This window comes from Physeter macrocephalus, chromosome 7, assembly GCF_002837175.3.
Source record: "Physeter macrocephalus isolate SW-GA chromosome 7, ASM283717v5, whole genome shotgun sequence".
NCBI classification, from domain to species: Eukaryota; Metazoa; Chordata; class Mammalia; order Artiodactyla; family Physeteridae; genus Physeter; species Physeter macrocephalus.
This window is the reverse complement of record NC_041220.1, coordinates 5,061,691-5,078,294: the sequence shown is the minus strand read 5'-3', so window position 1 is coordinate 5,078,294 and position 16,604 is coordinate 5,061,691. Positions and strand designations below refer to the sequence as shown.

The window sequence follows — 16,604 nt, the reverse complement described above, 5'->3', positions numbered from 1 at the left end:
CGATCCTCTGTGAGGGAATCTCTCCGCTTTGCCCTCCGCACCCCTGTGGCTGCGCTCTCCTCCGTGGCTCCGAAGCTCCCCCCTCCGCCACCCGCAGTCTCCGCCCGCGAAGGGGCTCCTAGTATGTGGGAACCTTTCCTCCTTCACGGCTCCCTCCCGCTGGTGCAGGTTCTGTCCCTATTCTTTTGTCTCTGTGTTTTCTTTTTTCTTTTGCCCTCCCCAGGTCTGTGGGGAGTTTCTTGCCTTTTGGGAGGTCTGAGGTCTTCTGCCAGCATTCAGTAGGTGTTCTGTAGGAGTTGTTCCACATGTAGATGTCGAAGGGGCTCCTAGTATGTGGAAACCTTTCCTCCTTCACCGCTCCCTCCCACTGGTGCAGGTTCTGTCCCTATTCTTTTGTCTCTGTGTTTTCTTTTTTCTTTTGCCCTCCCCAGGTCTGTGGGGGCCTCTTCGGCAGCTCCAGACCTTTTCCCGGATTCCCTCCCGGCCAGCCGTGGCGCACTAACCCCTTCAGGCTGTGTTCACGCCGCCAACCCCAGTCCTCTCCGGGCTTCCGTCCGAAGCCCGAGCCTCAGCTCCCAGCCCCCGCCTGTGTTTTCTTTTTTCTTTTGCCCTCCCCAGGTCTGTGGGGAGTTTCTTGCCTTTTGGGAGGTCTGAGGTCTTCTGCCAGCATTCAGTAGGTGTTCTGTAGGAGTTGTTCCACATGGAGATGTATTTCTGATGTATTTGTGGGGAGGAAGGTGGTCTCCACGTCATACTCCTTCGCCATCTTGAAGGTCTCCAATACTGATAAATTTGTATCACAGTAGGTATGTTGGGATTATGAGGGAGTTAAAATTTATAGATCTACAAAGAAAAAAAAAAGAACTCATACTATAAGCAAATTGTATGCTTATCCAATGTTTGAAACAATGTTTTAAAATATTAAAGAAAAAATATCAATATCTTTATAAAGCTACAACAGATAAAAACTTTTTGTTATTACATTATATAGTATATTTTACACATTTTTACAAAGGAATAGGATAAGAAGATAATTCATCATGATAATATAACACTGAAAATGGTACTTACATGGGAAAATAAGAAATATGATTCTAGGATCTGAATATTTAGACTACTATTAATTACAATGATAAAATATTAAGTTATTTGAAAGATACTTCTGAATATGTCTCATAAATCAATAAATCATTGGAAGAAGGATTGTGGCTTAATTATCTGAATATCACCAGGCCAAGCAAAGGCTACTGGGTACAGAAAATTACAGTGTTTATGGGATGGAGAGAAATTTCCAGACTATAGTATCAGGAAATTTTATTTAAACAAAGTCTCACAGAATCATTCAATAGATCAAAAGTGAGCCCCTTTGTTCTATTATGGGGGGGTTCAAAGCACCTGCTGTGAATAAGGCTCATTTCTGTAAGCTTCTCAAGGCAAAGTTTGAAAACAATTTTTCTAGCAAAATAATATTGGTAGTCAAATGCAAATTATACTAAGTACTAATTGAGCATTCTATGCACATAAGGTAATTTTGAGGTGAAAGATAAGCATATGTGCAATGCTTTTTCCCAATCACATATTCTTGAACATTACATATTGATTGACATCGTTTTTCTTGATAAATACTCGATGGCTGCAGAAACAAAAAATATTTACACTAATGGTCTCCAAACGAAATGTATGCAATGACCAAGGGCAATGAAAGATGAGTAGTTGTGGGAAGGGAATCCCAAGACATTGTTTATTTTTATTTTAAAAAAATCATATTACATTTTATAAATATTTAACATATGGACCAAAGTTGGAGACCTGAATTTATCTGTATATTGGATGGGGGGCATGAAGTTTTCTTGAGAGGAGAGTGGGAATTTTATAGTCTGTAGGGATGGACATTGGTACCCTTAGTCTTTTGTTTACTTTTATCTATACAAATATCAGTAGTGCACACGTCAACAAAACAACTGTCAAGAAGATTTAAAAAATAATTTGTATTTGTAAAATATTTCGAGAAAAACTTTGTTCATAACAAGCCTAGTGCAGAGTGTAGTTGTTTTTGTTATATAAAGTAATAATCATGATCTTAATTATAATGCCTTTTGTCATGTTGTTCAATTTTGCAATTTGCTTTTCCCAATGAAGTAGATGTTCATTAGTTATATATTGAATACTACAATTTACAAGGTACTGTTCTAAGTGCATATGTGATACCATTGAGCTAAACAAACACAAAAGGCCTGCCTTCTTGGAGCCTAGAGCCCACTGGATAGAGACAAACAACAAAAAATAAGAATACTAAAATGATATGTAAATTCTACAATATGGAAAGTGGTCAGTGCCACTGGAAAAGGTAAAATGGCAGAGCAGACCAGGTGGGATTGGGAAAGTTAAAGAGGAAGGGCAGGCTGGTTACAGTATTAAATAGAGCGGTCATGCTGGCCTCACCCACAAGGTGAGTTCTCAGCAAAGGTGTCCAAGAAGTAGACACTGGGTTATCTGGGGGAGGCGGTTGGTTCTGGGGAAAAGCCTCCAAAACGGAGAAGTGTGATCGGCATGTTGGATGAACAGCAAGGAAGCCAGAGCATCTGGATTGGAGCCATCGGGGGGAGCCTGGAGGGTGAAGGATCTGAGAAAGGAGACTAGGAGCGACAGGTCATTATAAGGGCTTTTGGCTTTTACTCTGAGGGAAATGAGAAGACATTGTGTTTTCAGCAAATTGGTGCCGTGATCTGCCTAATGCTCACCAGAAAAGAAAACAAAACAAATCACTCTGACAAATCTGTCGAGAAAGTGGACGAGTAGAAAGTTGAAAGGTGGAAACCAGGAGATGAGTTTGGAGGTGATAGAGGCCCCCTGTGTGGTCTGAGCAGGGCAGGAGCTGCAAAGGGCTCAGCGTTTGGAAGGCAGATCCAGCTAGGGCATGAGGATGGGAAGTAGAGGAGAAAGAGGACCATTAAGGATAATAGACTCTATACAGTCTTTTTCAAAAATAAGATCTGTTTTATAACACAGGCTTACAGGCTTACTTGTGTCAAGAATTTCTTGTGTGTGTCAAATATAGTGCCTTTCTCTTTTTCAGAAGCTAATGGTCTAAATTGAACGTTTAGAGTAATTTCCAAAGTAGACCAGCAGATATTTTTATAAAAGTCAACACCTGTAATTTATCCCTTTCAAACGTTGGCCATTTAAGTAGGAAAATTTCTGGGTTTGGACTGAAAATTGGGTGATGGAAAGATGATCCTGACTATGGTTTTTGCACATATTTTTGTCATTGTTGTATGATTTCCTTGCTGAAAACCATGTCAGCATTTCCTCCTTAAAACGTGTTGTATCTGCACACTTGAAAACTTGTAAATAGATTTTTCCTTTCAAATTCTGAAGTTGTTTGGAAAATTGATATTTTCTTCCCTCAGAAACGTATATCTTCACGTATTTGAAGGAATTTAATTGTGAACTGCCTTCTGACACCTCCTGGAATATATTCTCATAACTTAACTTTAAAAAATACACTACCATGTGTCAAATTGATAGCCAGTGGGGACCTGCTGTGTAGCACAGGGAGCTCAGCTCGGTGCTCTGTGGTGACCTAGCGGGGTGGGATAGGAGGGGTGGAAGGGAGACGCAAGAGGGAGGGGATATAGGTATACATAGAGCTGATTCACTCTTTTGTACAGCATAAACTAACACAACATTGTAAAGCAAATATACCCCAATTAAAAAAATTAAGATAAATAAAAAATTGTCTCTGTCCTGCCATTTATAAAAGAAAATGTTTATACTTTAAGGCTCAATTAAAGCATCAATTCCTCTTCTCCCTCATCTTGCTCTGTACTTCTTCCTCTGAGCTTCCAAGGCATTTGGCCCTTATTTTTTATTTTGTGACACGCATCAAGTTATTTTAAATTCTTCGTTCACCCTCTCACCTATAAACTCTTCCAGGAGAGAGACTGTGATTATTAAAGTAAATAACCTCTTCTAGTTTCTTCATTTGCTAAATAAGGGCATTACATCTCTAAAACACTATAATGCTGTCATGAAAATACTCTAGTTCAGTTAGTTTTTCTAATAGTAGGAGCAGCGGTATTTCCATCATGTTTAACATTCATCAGGCATACCTGAGCACTTTATATTTACTACCTCACCCAATATTTACAATGACCCTTTGAAGTAGGTGTTATTACTGTCTCCATTTTATTATAAAGGAAACTGAGCCACAGAAAGCATTCGTAAGTTCCCAAGTTATTATTATTATTACTTAAATTTAAGTGAAGACACTAAGATTTGAAGTCAGCTTCAGAATACATGCTCATAAGCATGGTGTATACTGCCTCTCAGTGATTCTCCTCTGGGATTGTACTGTTTATACAAATGATATTGCATATACTTGGGTCCCATGGGTTTCTCTTCACCCTCCAAAAGAAAAAAACCCAAAAGAATGTTTCTTATCTATGAAGCATAAATAAGAGGGCAACATATCCACACATTGTCAGGAATGAAACTGTCACCTAGGAGGAATGGTCTTTCATAGGTAGGGAGGTTCCCACTTTGGGAAAGAACACAGACCCAAATCCCAGGCTTGCTGTTCACTGGCTGGATGACTACTGCTAAGATAAGTGTCTCAGTTTTCTTATCACATTTTATGGGGACATTAACAGAACCTATGGATTGTGGTATGTCCTTACAAGATAATATTTATGAAGGGCCAAATGAAAAGAAATTTTTGAGAGTGGGCAAACTGAAAATTTTTATTCAAATTGTTCCCTACTTTATAAAGTTATCTAAGGATCTTTGCTATTTTTATATCCATATCCTAACAATTGATTAACAGTGAGGTCTTTTTGTTATTGCTGCTTTTGTTGCCTATTGAATTATCTTTAACATTTTAAATGCCTAAAGATTATTCCATTTTAAGTTGCATGCAAAATAGGCTATTATAATCATACATAGATCAGGTTTAACATATAAAGGGAAAAATATGAAAAATCAAAGGAATCTTACTGCTTTATTATTAGTGTAATGATTAATGATGGCTCTTTTGCTATATACCCGTTGAAATTATTGATCAGTACATGAAGAATCAAAATGAAACATCTGGCATTCACTTGAGTACGATTCACCAAATACCAGACCCGCTATTCCTCAAGCAATAGAACCATATAGTTATCCCAAATAACATCAAGTCTCGGGATAGTTATTTTAGGTTTGTGCAGCAATTCAAGACTATCGTGGAGAATTCAGTCTCCTTTCATATTTCTCCTGCTAAATCCTCAAAGTGGTAGTTTTTCCTTCTTAAGCTTATTGTTTCATGACCTCAAAATGGCTTTAGAAATTGAGGCTTAATATCCTCATCTGACAGCATTCAAAGCAGGAAGAAGGAGAAAGTGTGATGCGTGGAAGTCTCCTCCTGCTATTGTCTCTTTTGATGGAAATGCTTCACTCTCAGAAATCATTCATCACCTTAATCTTCACAATGTGTAAACTAGGATATGCCATGTGACTACCCGTCACCTCTAGAGAGTCTGGGAAATTTCACACTTGTCAAAGGGGAATCGGATTAGTCATTGGCTTAAATCTCTGCTGGTCCTCAGGGAGGCTACCTTCCCTGAGAACATCACTGCCCACCTGAGCCCAAAATGTTATCGTGGCTCTGTTAGCCAGAAAGAAAGGGGTGAGGACACTAATACAGAAACGCTTAAATAGGTCTTTTCAGAAATACAGTAATTAATTCTAATCCAAGAATATTGAGAATTTTAAATAGATAAAATATAGGGCAAGATTTCAGAAAAGAAATATTTTAGTAAGACTAAATTGCCAAAGTGTTAGTTAAAATATGAATCTCTATATATTCAACTACAACTATAGTTTACATTTAATCCACTGAGAAGAGAATTACATTATAAACTAGGACTTGGGAAGTTCTCTAAGGATATTCAATAGAGCTTGGAAAGAAATGTTTTCAATATTGGATAAAGGTTGTTTTATTGAAAACAATTTGTTCTATGTTATTAAATTAGAAAATGTGTAACTATTAATATTACAGGAAATTACTTCAAAAAGGTATTAGCTTATGATATAAATAGCTTGGAATTAAGGTGAGTGAAATAACTTTCTGGCAGCAATGTGTGTTTTGGAAGTTTTGTTTTCAGTAAATGCTAGATATTATAAATATTAGCAGAAAAATACATTTACCATATCAAGTACGATACAAAAAATTGCTTCTTCTTTCTCTGTGGCTTTAGACTTCTCATTAAGGAAACTAAATTAGGTAATCTGTTATTAGAGTTACAACTATATATCAGATTGTTGGCATTTTAGCATTATAAATGGTCAAATCCCATAACCAGCAGTGGGATAGAAAAATCTAATAGTATACATATTGTTCTTACCTGTACTCAACAGTTGATTAAAATGCACATATTAATCATTTATATCTTGAGTTTCTAAATAGATTCTCCATTAAACACAATTTGCCTAGGTAATGAATGAATGTAAGACTATATAAAATTGTGCAAAAATATATTTGAGTAAAGTATCATATTTCCAAATTAATCAAATAAAGGTTTAGAAAATTAGATAATTGGCAACATACATTTTTAATCTGACATCTAAACTCTTGGATTTTTCTATAATTTTTGGCCTAGTTTTAAACTAATATTTCAGTCTGAAAACTTTTTCAACTTCTATCTATTACAGGCAGTAAGCACAGATCCCGTCCCTGTTAAATTACACTACGACAAATCACATGATCAGGTCTGGGTGCTAAGCTGGGGTACCATGGAAAAGACTTCTCCAACGCTACAGGTAAGTACATTTCAGTATATTTGAGAAAATAATGATCTTTAAACCTTTCACTATCTAATTGGACACATAACCATTTAACAATGATATTCTTCCACCTAGATCTTCACAGTAAGGGAAAAAAATGTTGATTCTCAAGTACTTTTTTGCTTGGACAATATTTTAGTTCAGACGTTCCAAACATTAGATTTATATGCAAAAAGAATAGCCTACGATGACAAAGCTGAAGCCATTAAGAAAAAAATATTATGATTTACGTTTCCCACCTCCCTCGAATTTTCATGCGAATTTTCTTGTTTTCGTCTCTTTTCAATGGAGCCTGGAGGGTGGGTCCTGTGAGATAGAGACCAGGAGAGTTAGACAGAGTCTCAAAGCAGGTCCCCGGCATTCTCCAAACACATAGTACTTTACTATCTGAGTGCAGGTTCATTTCTGATTGGGAATATATACTGTCATTTTTGTGAAATTTGCTTATGTTTTAAATTGTTTACATGAGAAATTGACAGATAGAGGTATATATACATATATACACATTTTGACAGTGACTATCTGTAGAGTTGATGAGAAACTTCCCACACATTGTCCAGCCATCTAAAAACAGGTTCTTTTCTCTGAATGTCTAATAAAAATTATGCTAATAAGATTTAGTGAATTTTTAAAATACTTGGTGGGTGGAAGTGAAAGGTTAGCTTCACATCTGAAAATACAAAATAAAATGTAAGAACTGAGAATTACTCTTAAAATACGACATACAACAAGACTTATTTACATGAAGAGTGTGTGTGTGTGTTTATGTATGTATAAGACAGATAGATGATAAATAGGTGATAGATTGATAGACAGATAGATAGATAGATCATAGATGATAGACAGACTGACAGGAAACACAGGGTCTCTGGATCAGAGAACAGACCGTTTCTTACCCATGTAGCCTGTTAGTATTTATTCTCTGGCCCCAACCCCTATGGGGTGATGTGGTGAGAGGCTAGTGTCACCCTTCATGACCAGCACAGTCCTACTGCAGGAGGAGCCTGGAATCATGTGTCTCTAAGTTATTTTAGGCTGCTGGCACCTCAACCCACCATCTCATGTGAGAGAGAAGAGATTATTAGTCTGGAAAGCATGCAAATCTTCTCCAGGGAGAGGAGGGGGGAAGGTCAGTACCCTGGCACCTCAGTAATTGGCTCAGAGGAATTAAGTCTCTAAATCTCTCAGGAGAAATACTCTATCTCTAGCTTCCAAAGGCATTTTTGCTGCACCATCATCCTTTAACCAAGGTGGCATACTTTTTTGCTCAGAAAGACCTGACTGTGGAAACGTCAAGATATTTATGGATAATTGTCTCCCAACAGGATTACCAGAAAATATCTTCAAAATAAATGGGATTTGAGATTTGTTTGAAAGGGGAACAGATTTTCCTCTAGAGAAATTGAACTGAAACCCAAAATACGGTCAAGCTCTCATTTTTGCTGGAGTGTCCCTGTGCCATGATGGTGAAAGATTAGACTGGGAAGAGAGATTGATGCCAGGTCTTGAGGGGTAGGAAGTAACTTTTTAGCCCTAATGTGTTATATCTTATAATGGAACCCTCTTACCCTTGAAGGTGCAAAACATTTTATCAAGGGTCTGAAAGCCCTCCTTTGTGTTTTCCTGTTGAGTATAATTAAATCTGTACATCTTTGTCGATTATGAAATCAATATGTATTATTTTCTGTGACATTTATAATTAATTAATTAATATCCATAAACTGTCATAATTTTAGGTATTTAAGACAGTGATTTTCCATCTAGTGTTCTCAGATGAAGTCTGAATATTTATCATAGTATGTTTTTCTTTTTAAAGGGCACTTATGTCTTATGAAAGCTTAAGAAATTCTGTAAAAATCTAAAACTCATTAGTCTGTCATCTGCACAGTTTTGCAATCTGTATGTAATGTCTTGTAAATGCACAACAATTAGAGAAGAAAATATCCCCAGGAAACAACTTGGAATAAAGCCTTTGCAGTCTTCCATTGGCCAGGAAGTAGGACCCAGCCAGATGGGGTGACAGTGGGAGGTAGCAGCTCTGGGTTTGCAGCAGGCATCACATAAAGACAGGCCAGCAGCAGGATGCTGTTAGAAATGAGTTCAGAATTGTGGCAAGATTGGGCTTATTGATTGAAGTGCATCACAGATCAATCTGTGTCCTTCAGTGAGCTCAGTCCCAAACCTGGCAATTCACCACTCCCTGCTCAATTCCAGCAGCGAGAAGGACCTCAACCCATCAAAGTCCAGACTGAGGGGACCTGGGCAAGTGGTTTTGTATTTTTTACAACCTAGGACGGTGCCAAGCGCAGAAGAGAGGTCCAGTTAATCTGCCTTCAGTGGCATGAAATATTTTTGCGTCAGTAAGTTTGGGATGCAATGCACACATTATAGCGTTGTTTAAGTGTTACCTGGCCCATAGCAAGCTCTCAGTCAGTATTAATATTGCTACTGTCAGTGTAAGTATTATTATTCATTTCAAATACACGTACATGCAGCTTGAGAATTATGTACCTCTGTACAATCTAAAGGGAAGAAAATTTGGAGAGTTCCATTGTTATTACCCCTGTTGAGTTTTATTAAAGTCTTATAGGCATAATTATGAACGGCTAAAATCCAGTGAGGATTTTCTCACTCTTACTCATTAATAAAATAGGTAGAGTGTCTTTAAAGCGTTATCACATACTTTGGTTCTCTCGTCCTCTGGGCACATGGTGGCGGGGGGGGGGGGGTTGCTTCTTTTGGTTGGGTGAGGCCATACGATTAGTTTTGGCAGAAGAGGTCTTTCATGAATGGAAACATTCACGGTAGTTGGCTGCTCTTTCCGCATGGAAAACGGAATTAAAAACACTAAAAACAATAGCTATCCTGCCAAAGCCCTCTAGGAAAGTAAGACGTATGAAACAAAAATATTTATTATTAAAAAATAAAGAAGTAAGTAGTAAAGAAGTAAAGATTTGTTTCTGCTTTGTTTTGGTTTGTGACTGTAACATGACTGAGCCTTTCTTGACTATTATAATAATTACTCTATTTTCTTGAACTTGGCAATTCCCAAAGTAACTCAATGAAATTATGCTCATTGCAATGAACAAAAATTAACTTTTGAGGGTAAAAAAAAATCTAAAACTAAAAATGCTATCTCCTTCTGTCCTAAAAACCAAAGGAAGACACTCAGTTTTGAGGGAAGAAAGTCTATTTAACTCAGGCAGTCAAAAGTTTAAGAAGTTTGATTTGGTGCCCATATGTAGAAAAGATTTAAAAGGGGTAAAATAAAGGCAGGAAAATACGTTAAAAAGCTAACACAGAACAATGGTTGTGCAGCAGGGACAGTAGGACAGCTGTGAAGGTGTGAGAAATCAGAAGAAAGAACTGAATTTCATGCAAAATGGGATATAAGGGATTAAAGAGCTTAAATGTAGTGATCTTTTCTTTAATGAACTACGAAAGTTTTAAAAACCAATTAATGATGAATAGTTAGAAGAGACCTCTTTGATTAAAACTTACTCAAATTTTCAATTTATAAAAGGGAAATTTTTAAAATATGTAATCTATTCTGAGATTTCTAAGAGCAAAAATATTTCAAATGGTATATTTTAGAGTTTTCTGTCCTATGTTTACAACTCTGTTGTATAGGAGGGGGAGGGTTTTTTTTTAAATATATCATTTATTTCTCAATCAAGTTGTGAAGGATGGATGGAAGGACGGAAGGAAAGAAGGAAGGAAGGGGGAGAGAGAGAAGGAGAGGGAGGGAAGAGGAAGAAAGAAAAGAAAGCCAGCATCTCATTTATGTCATGTGTACGCTTGCTTTCATATTTCTTATTATAGCAATAACATGTGTATAATGCAGGAGTTACCTATATGTATATTTATTTTATCTTTTAGGCAGAAATTGTTCAAGAAAAAGATGTTTCCCATTTTTTTCTTTTAGAAATGTTTACACTGAAAATAAGCAAACACAGAATTGCAATTTGCTTAACAATGTACTAATTTTGAGGTTGAAAACAAAGAGCCTGTGCAAACAACCGCCAGAGATTTATTTCATCTCTGATGCCATTAAGGGCCTGCACGGCCAAGATCTAAACGTGGTTCTGTGTTTAGGTGATAACCCTGGCCAGCGGGGACGCCCCACATCACACCATCCACACCCAGCCTGTGGGAAAGCAGTTCGACCGAGCCGATGACTTCTTCATTCCCACAGCCTCCCTCCTCATCACCCACGTGAGGTGAGTGCTCAGACGAGCATTGACTTGTAGTTTTCTCTCTAATCTTGGTAGAAAGCCACGGGAAATCACCAAAAGACAAATTCAGTTGCACCGCAAATATACACGTAATTGTACGTAGCTCGGTCTCGTCTGCTTGATGAACTTTTATTGAGCAACATTAGTGAGGAATTTCCTGTCTTCTCGTCCCTTTTATGTGCAATTGAGAAGTGAATCTATAAAGGTATGCTTGCCTTTTTAAATCAGTCTTACGGTTAATATTTTGGCAAATTGCTCTTAAGGTCTTCGGATTAGGCTTCTGCAAAATGCTGATGTTCGAACTTGGCCTGAGTTCCTTTCAGAGAAGAGGGCCACTCGCATCAAAATCTATTCAACATATTATGAGAACATTCTTGTATTGTTTTGCCCATATAGAAATTAATATAACATTGTATCAGGGAGTATATTAAGTTGAAATGAAATGTGTGAGGTCTGCACTTTGAGAAAATGTGTGGGTGTGTTATATCTCTCTATGTGTTCACAAGAGGTAAAAAGTCATAACTCCTAATGACATCACTCTAAAGGTTCACAGAAGTGGTTTAAATACTTAACAGGGGGAGACTTTGGATCTTCACAATTTCTAATACTATGTCTCTTGATAATTTATTGAAGTATTTAAAGTATTTCTTAGCAATGTTAGTGAATCTGAACCAAACTAATATCTTATTCTCTATTTCAAGGGAATTTGGATGGGAGGAAACTGCTTCAGATATGTTATATGAGCCATTATTTGGTTCTTGTGTATATTTGTTTCCCTTGAATTAACGTGAAAATCATCTTGTCTAAAAGTTAGAGTTGTAAGAATTCTGAAAGAGTGAAAAATTCAACTTGCAAAAATAAAAAGGGAGATTCATAAATTAGAATTGGGGCTCACAGTCAAGATATGATATAGAAACTGTTCTTTGGACAGCCAAGTGTATGTTTTCAAAGAGTTTAATATATTTGTCAAGCAACTGATTATTATTTTCAGAATACCTATTATGTGCTCAGCAATAAAGTGATTAAAAATTATAATATACTGTCACAATGTTTTTATGGAAAATAAGTAGAACTTATTGAAAATGCAGCATATTTGAAAAGTATTTGCATTTGCATTAAAGTAATAATCTTTAGGTCCGAGTGGAAGCACTATAATAGTTAAGAGACTGAAGAAATCAGCAGAGAAACTGAAAATGGCCCCTCGTAAGGTGATATCTAAAAAATATATAATGTTCTTATACTTATCTGTTGAGGATAAAATTTTATTTAATTGGCATTGAGTGTTATGTTTAATAAATATCTTTTTGTTATTTTCAAGTTACTGATAAATTGTTACTGATAAATAATTTAATATGTAACATTTACTTTTATTTATCTCATTCTCCTCTTCCCTTTACTGTATTTAATATACTATTATCAACTTTGCTTATTATTTTTTAAATGCACTATTAATACAATTATTTGGGTCAAAATTCCTATATCTATGACACATATGGTTAATAGTATACCATTTGGGGTATTTCTTTTCCCCTATAACAAGTAAATTGGATTATTAGGGTAAAACCACTACTAGAGGCAGTGAATACCATGTGTGATTCTGGGCTTGTATGTATTGTATAATATGCTGTCAGAACATAACATCTCTTGAGGGTCGAAATGATCACTACGTAGCTGAAGTTGGAGCTAATAATAATTAGAGGAACATGCAAATAATGTGAACACATATAAGGCAAAATTTCATTTCAGTTATTTCTATATATTGTGAGAAACACTGAAAAGTATGCTTGAGGATATTTTTAAATGTCTTTATTTCTTTTAGGGATATATAGCCAAATGCATAGGTGCTTTGCCAATACTTGCCAGATTCTATATTAAACTATAGCAATTCTACCAGCATATAGAGTCCCATTTTAATGAATGTGAATGATCATCATAATTCCTATTACAATTCACAGTAATTATCCCTACTGCTAAAGTGAAAAGTAAGAGTAAAAACTAGCACGCATTTCCAAAACTAAACTGTTAAACATGGAAAGTATTTTTAACATAATGGGGATCTTTTCCACATCAGGAAAACCTGAAGGATAGATATGGTCTTTTCTCTTACCAATTCATGGAACATTTTTTCCTACCTAAATGTGGCTTGTGTCCTGAGATTGCTCTTTTTAAGAACTGTCTTTAACAGAATTTGAGACTATTTTCTGACTCTTGTGTTGAGTGTGTACATTCCAGGCCAGGCAGAAGGTCTGACACATAATATGCATTTAATTAATATTAGTTTTCTTCCTCTGACCCCTCATCACACTAATCTGCATTTCTCTCAGATTGCTACTCTCTCATTTCAAATAATTTCTATCTCCTGTGTCTGAAAAACTTCTGGACATGCGTCAGGATTTTATATCCTTAGTGCCTCCAAACGGGTAGGCACTTAATTCGTGTTTCTCACAAGAATGTTAAGAGAGAAGGAAGTGTTACACTCTTTCCTAAACCAGACTACACAGCCTTGAGGGAAGAAGGTATTTCTTATGTACCTGATTCCTCAGCATCTAACACAAGATCTGACAGGCCGCCCGCACGGCATCAAGCACCCAGGAATGGTGTGTGTGGAAGCAGTAAACAGGAAGAAGGACTTACACCTCCTGTCAGACAGATCTCAGCCTGAATGCCCCAGCAGCTCCATTTGCCGCTGGCAAATGTGACTTAAGCCAGCTTACTTCATTTCTTTCTAGGGACTGGAGTAACGTAATGTTTGAAAATTAAGCTGCCCATAATAGTAGTGTCGAAACTACTCATAATCTACACTGGAGAAAGGGCTACCCTGCAATTAGCTACAGTTTTGCTAAAAGTTTTTTTTTTTTTTCCTCTGCTTGGTTTCTTTTTTTTTTTTTTTCTGTTATCTATAATTTTCAGGTTTGTTTAGTCTGTAATGTAAATCAAAACTGAAGAATTTAAGAGAAACAAAATTACTTCACATCTATACTAAAAGATAAACTTGTAGCTTAAAAATCTAATCAATCATTGTTTGGATTTTATTTTTAAATCATTATTTTAAAATAATGTGAATCATTATTTCACTTTTTAAGACAGTTTGAAGTTCTCAGCCCTGTAGAAATTCTTCAGAGCCTAATGTAGGTACCTTTCTGAGTGTCCTGAGGAATTTGAATTTCAGGAGATTAATTTTCAATTAAAAAATGCCTGAGAACGATAGCCTGGTACCACCCATTCATTCAGCTCCTCGGCTGAATTCGATCCCGTTCCATGTGACACAGTCCGGGCCACATACCATTATTTCTATTTTATACTATAGCATAAGAGCTTATTAATGAAAATAACTTCTTTGGGTTTTATTGATATTTACACATTCCTTCTCTTTAGACAATAGAAGATTACCTGAGCCTTAGGCTGAGCTCAAACAGACACACCAATGCAACATATGTTTGATCTAAATCAAAATGGTCTCTAAAGTGTTGAGCTCTGGCTAATGAACCAAGCTGGCATCCTTGTCTCTTTCTTGAATATGAGCGCTTGCCCAGATGGTGCAGAAAAACTCGAGACCAGCATGCAACCATTCTTTAAGCCTGGTGTCTATTAGCTCGAACTGTGAATACAGTTTAGTTTAACTAAACTAAACTTCCTGGAAGATGAGAGAGGGTATATTACACTCCTGTCTCCCCCATAGTTCCTGAGCTTCTGAAAGGGACTGATTAATACTTATTGATTCAGAGTTTATTTTTTAAAGGTTATGAAAACTCCATATTAGATATTTTTAATACATCTGAGTGTGAGTTGGCTAATCCACCCCCTTAATATTTAGAGAAAATATAAATTACTTGAAATTTAGTTAATAACACAAATGGTTTTCTGATGCTTATTGAAATACATTGATTTAAATCACTGTACAATTATATGCCTTTTTGCTTTTAAGTAAGAATAAAACATTTTATATCTTACTTTTTTTAAACTAAAATAGGTCATTGAATATGTAATAAATGGTGTATTTTTCACATTAATAACTCATCGTGCATTCAGTTAACTGGCAATGTATACTAAACAGACATTTTTCAGATTGGCAGTTAATAGAAAATTTTCTTGAAAAAACCTTAAATTTCAACAAGTCATTAATAAACCATGAATCATAGTTCTAAAGTTGAAGAGATTATGCATTACAAAAGGAGTGTTTTATAATGACCTGAGAAGTATAAATTTCTTATATGAAGAATTTTAATTTATAATTTTATCTTCTTCTATGTACAAAAATATCCAGATAGGTAAAATTAAAAGAGACTATTAAAAATAAAAATGCATGTGTAATTCTCAGAAGAGTCAATTATATCTATTTAATGTCATAGAAATTGAAATAATTCATTATCTTTTTAATCAAAAGTGCTCTACAAATGTAAAGCAAAATATTTCCTTATTTTACTCATAATTTGAATCCAAAGAATTAAGTTATTATATCATTACATGTACATAAATATATTTGAATAATATTACAGTTCTACTACTCTTAAAATTTTTATGATATGGCCAGTGCATGGGAATTTAATGATTTTTGTTATCAATTTTTTAATTAGCCAGAAATTAAAAAATAATTTAAAAATAAGTTTATTTTTTTCAGAAAAATGGTTGTGTTACAATGGTTGGGTTAAAGATCAAATCTCAAAAAGAACGGACATTTACATAATTGATTGTGTTTTACTTTTGGCACCATTTTAAAGAGAGAAAAATTTAAATGTCAGTTTCTTGTAATATATGTAAAGATTACAACTCTCTGTGCAGGTGCTACTAGAATTTGCCTATAAGAAGTGAAAAACAATAGGATTGGCAGTAATTTATCATGTTACCATATTTTTTTAAATTTCTGTATGAAGATTGGAATGGTGAGGAAAATAGAATAGGAAGAGAAACATGGGTAGCAGGTAGTCAAGCAATGAGTGAAGAAACAATTCCATTGGATCTCCCTCGAAAAATCTTAGATAATTCTCCCACAAATGGTTTATTTTTGGTAGTAGGGGGGATGAAAGTGAGAATTAGAAGGAACCAATGTGGTTCAGAGCAGGGAAATTTGATAAAGCTTAGTGCAAGACACTGAGAAGGCCAGAAAGTAATGCTATAACAAATACAAAAATTAGCAGAAGTCTTTCTTAGAGGTTTCGAGTTGTCATGAATAAAAATAGCTGGAAGGTAAGAAAAAATATTACCGTCAAGATATTTTTACCTAAATACAAGGGCACAGCTAACATTTGGGCTATTTAAGGCTATAAATAGGAATTCTTTAAAATTTTCACTGACTAAAACAATACCTTTGATACAATTGAAAACAGGTGTCAGTTGATGTAAAAAGATGTATTTACAGTCTGACCCTGGTAGCATCTGTAAATCACACCTCTCCCATCTCTTGCCCACTCTCAAATCGGAGTGCAGCTAGAGTTTAATCTCATCCAGTTCAAGTAGGTCAGTGTAAATTGGCACAGAGGATATTTGTAGTAAATATAAGAAGGCAATCATTTCTGATTTACGTACCTACCCCAGGACTAGTTCTATATA

General features: G+C 35.7%; 1 protein-coding gene across 3 annotated transcripts in view; it reads left to right on the top strand.

Moving 5' to 3' along the window:
* Positions 1-16,604, top strand: part of FSTL5 (follistatin like 5) — a 786,036-nt gene that overhangs the window by 709,463 nt on the left and 59,969 nt on the right. For all 3 annotated transcript variants that reach the window (XM_024126648.1, XM_024126650.1, XM_024126649.1), the window contains 2 exons: positions 6,691-6,798; positions 10,918-11,042. In XM_024126648.1, coding sequence (XP_023982416.1) covers positions 6,691-6,798; positions 10,918-11,042 — 233 coding nt within the window. The remainder of the gene's footprint in view (positions 1-6,690; positions 6,799-10,917; positions 11,043-16,604) is intronic.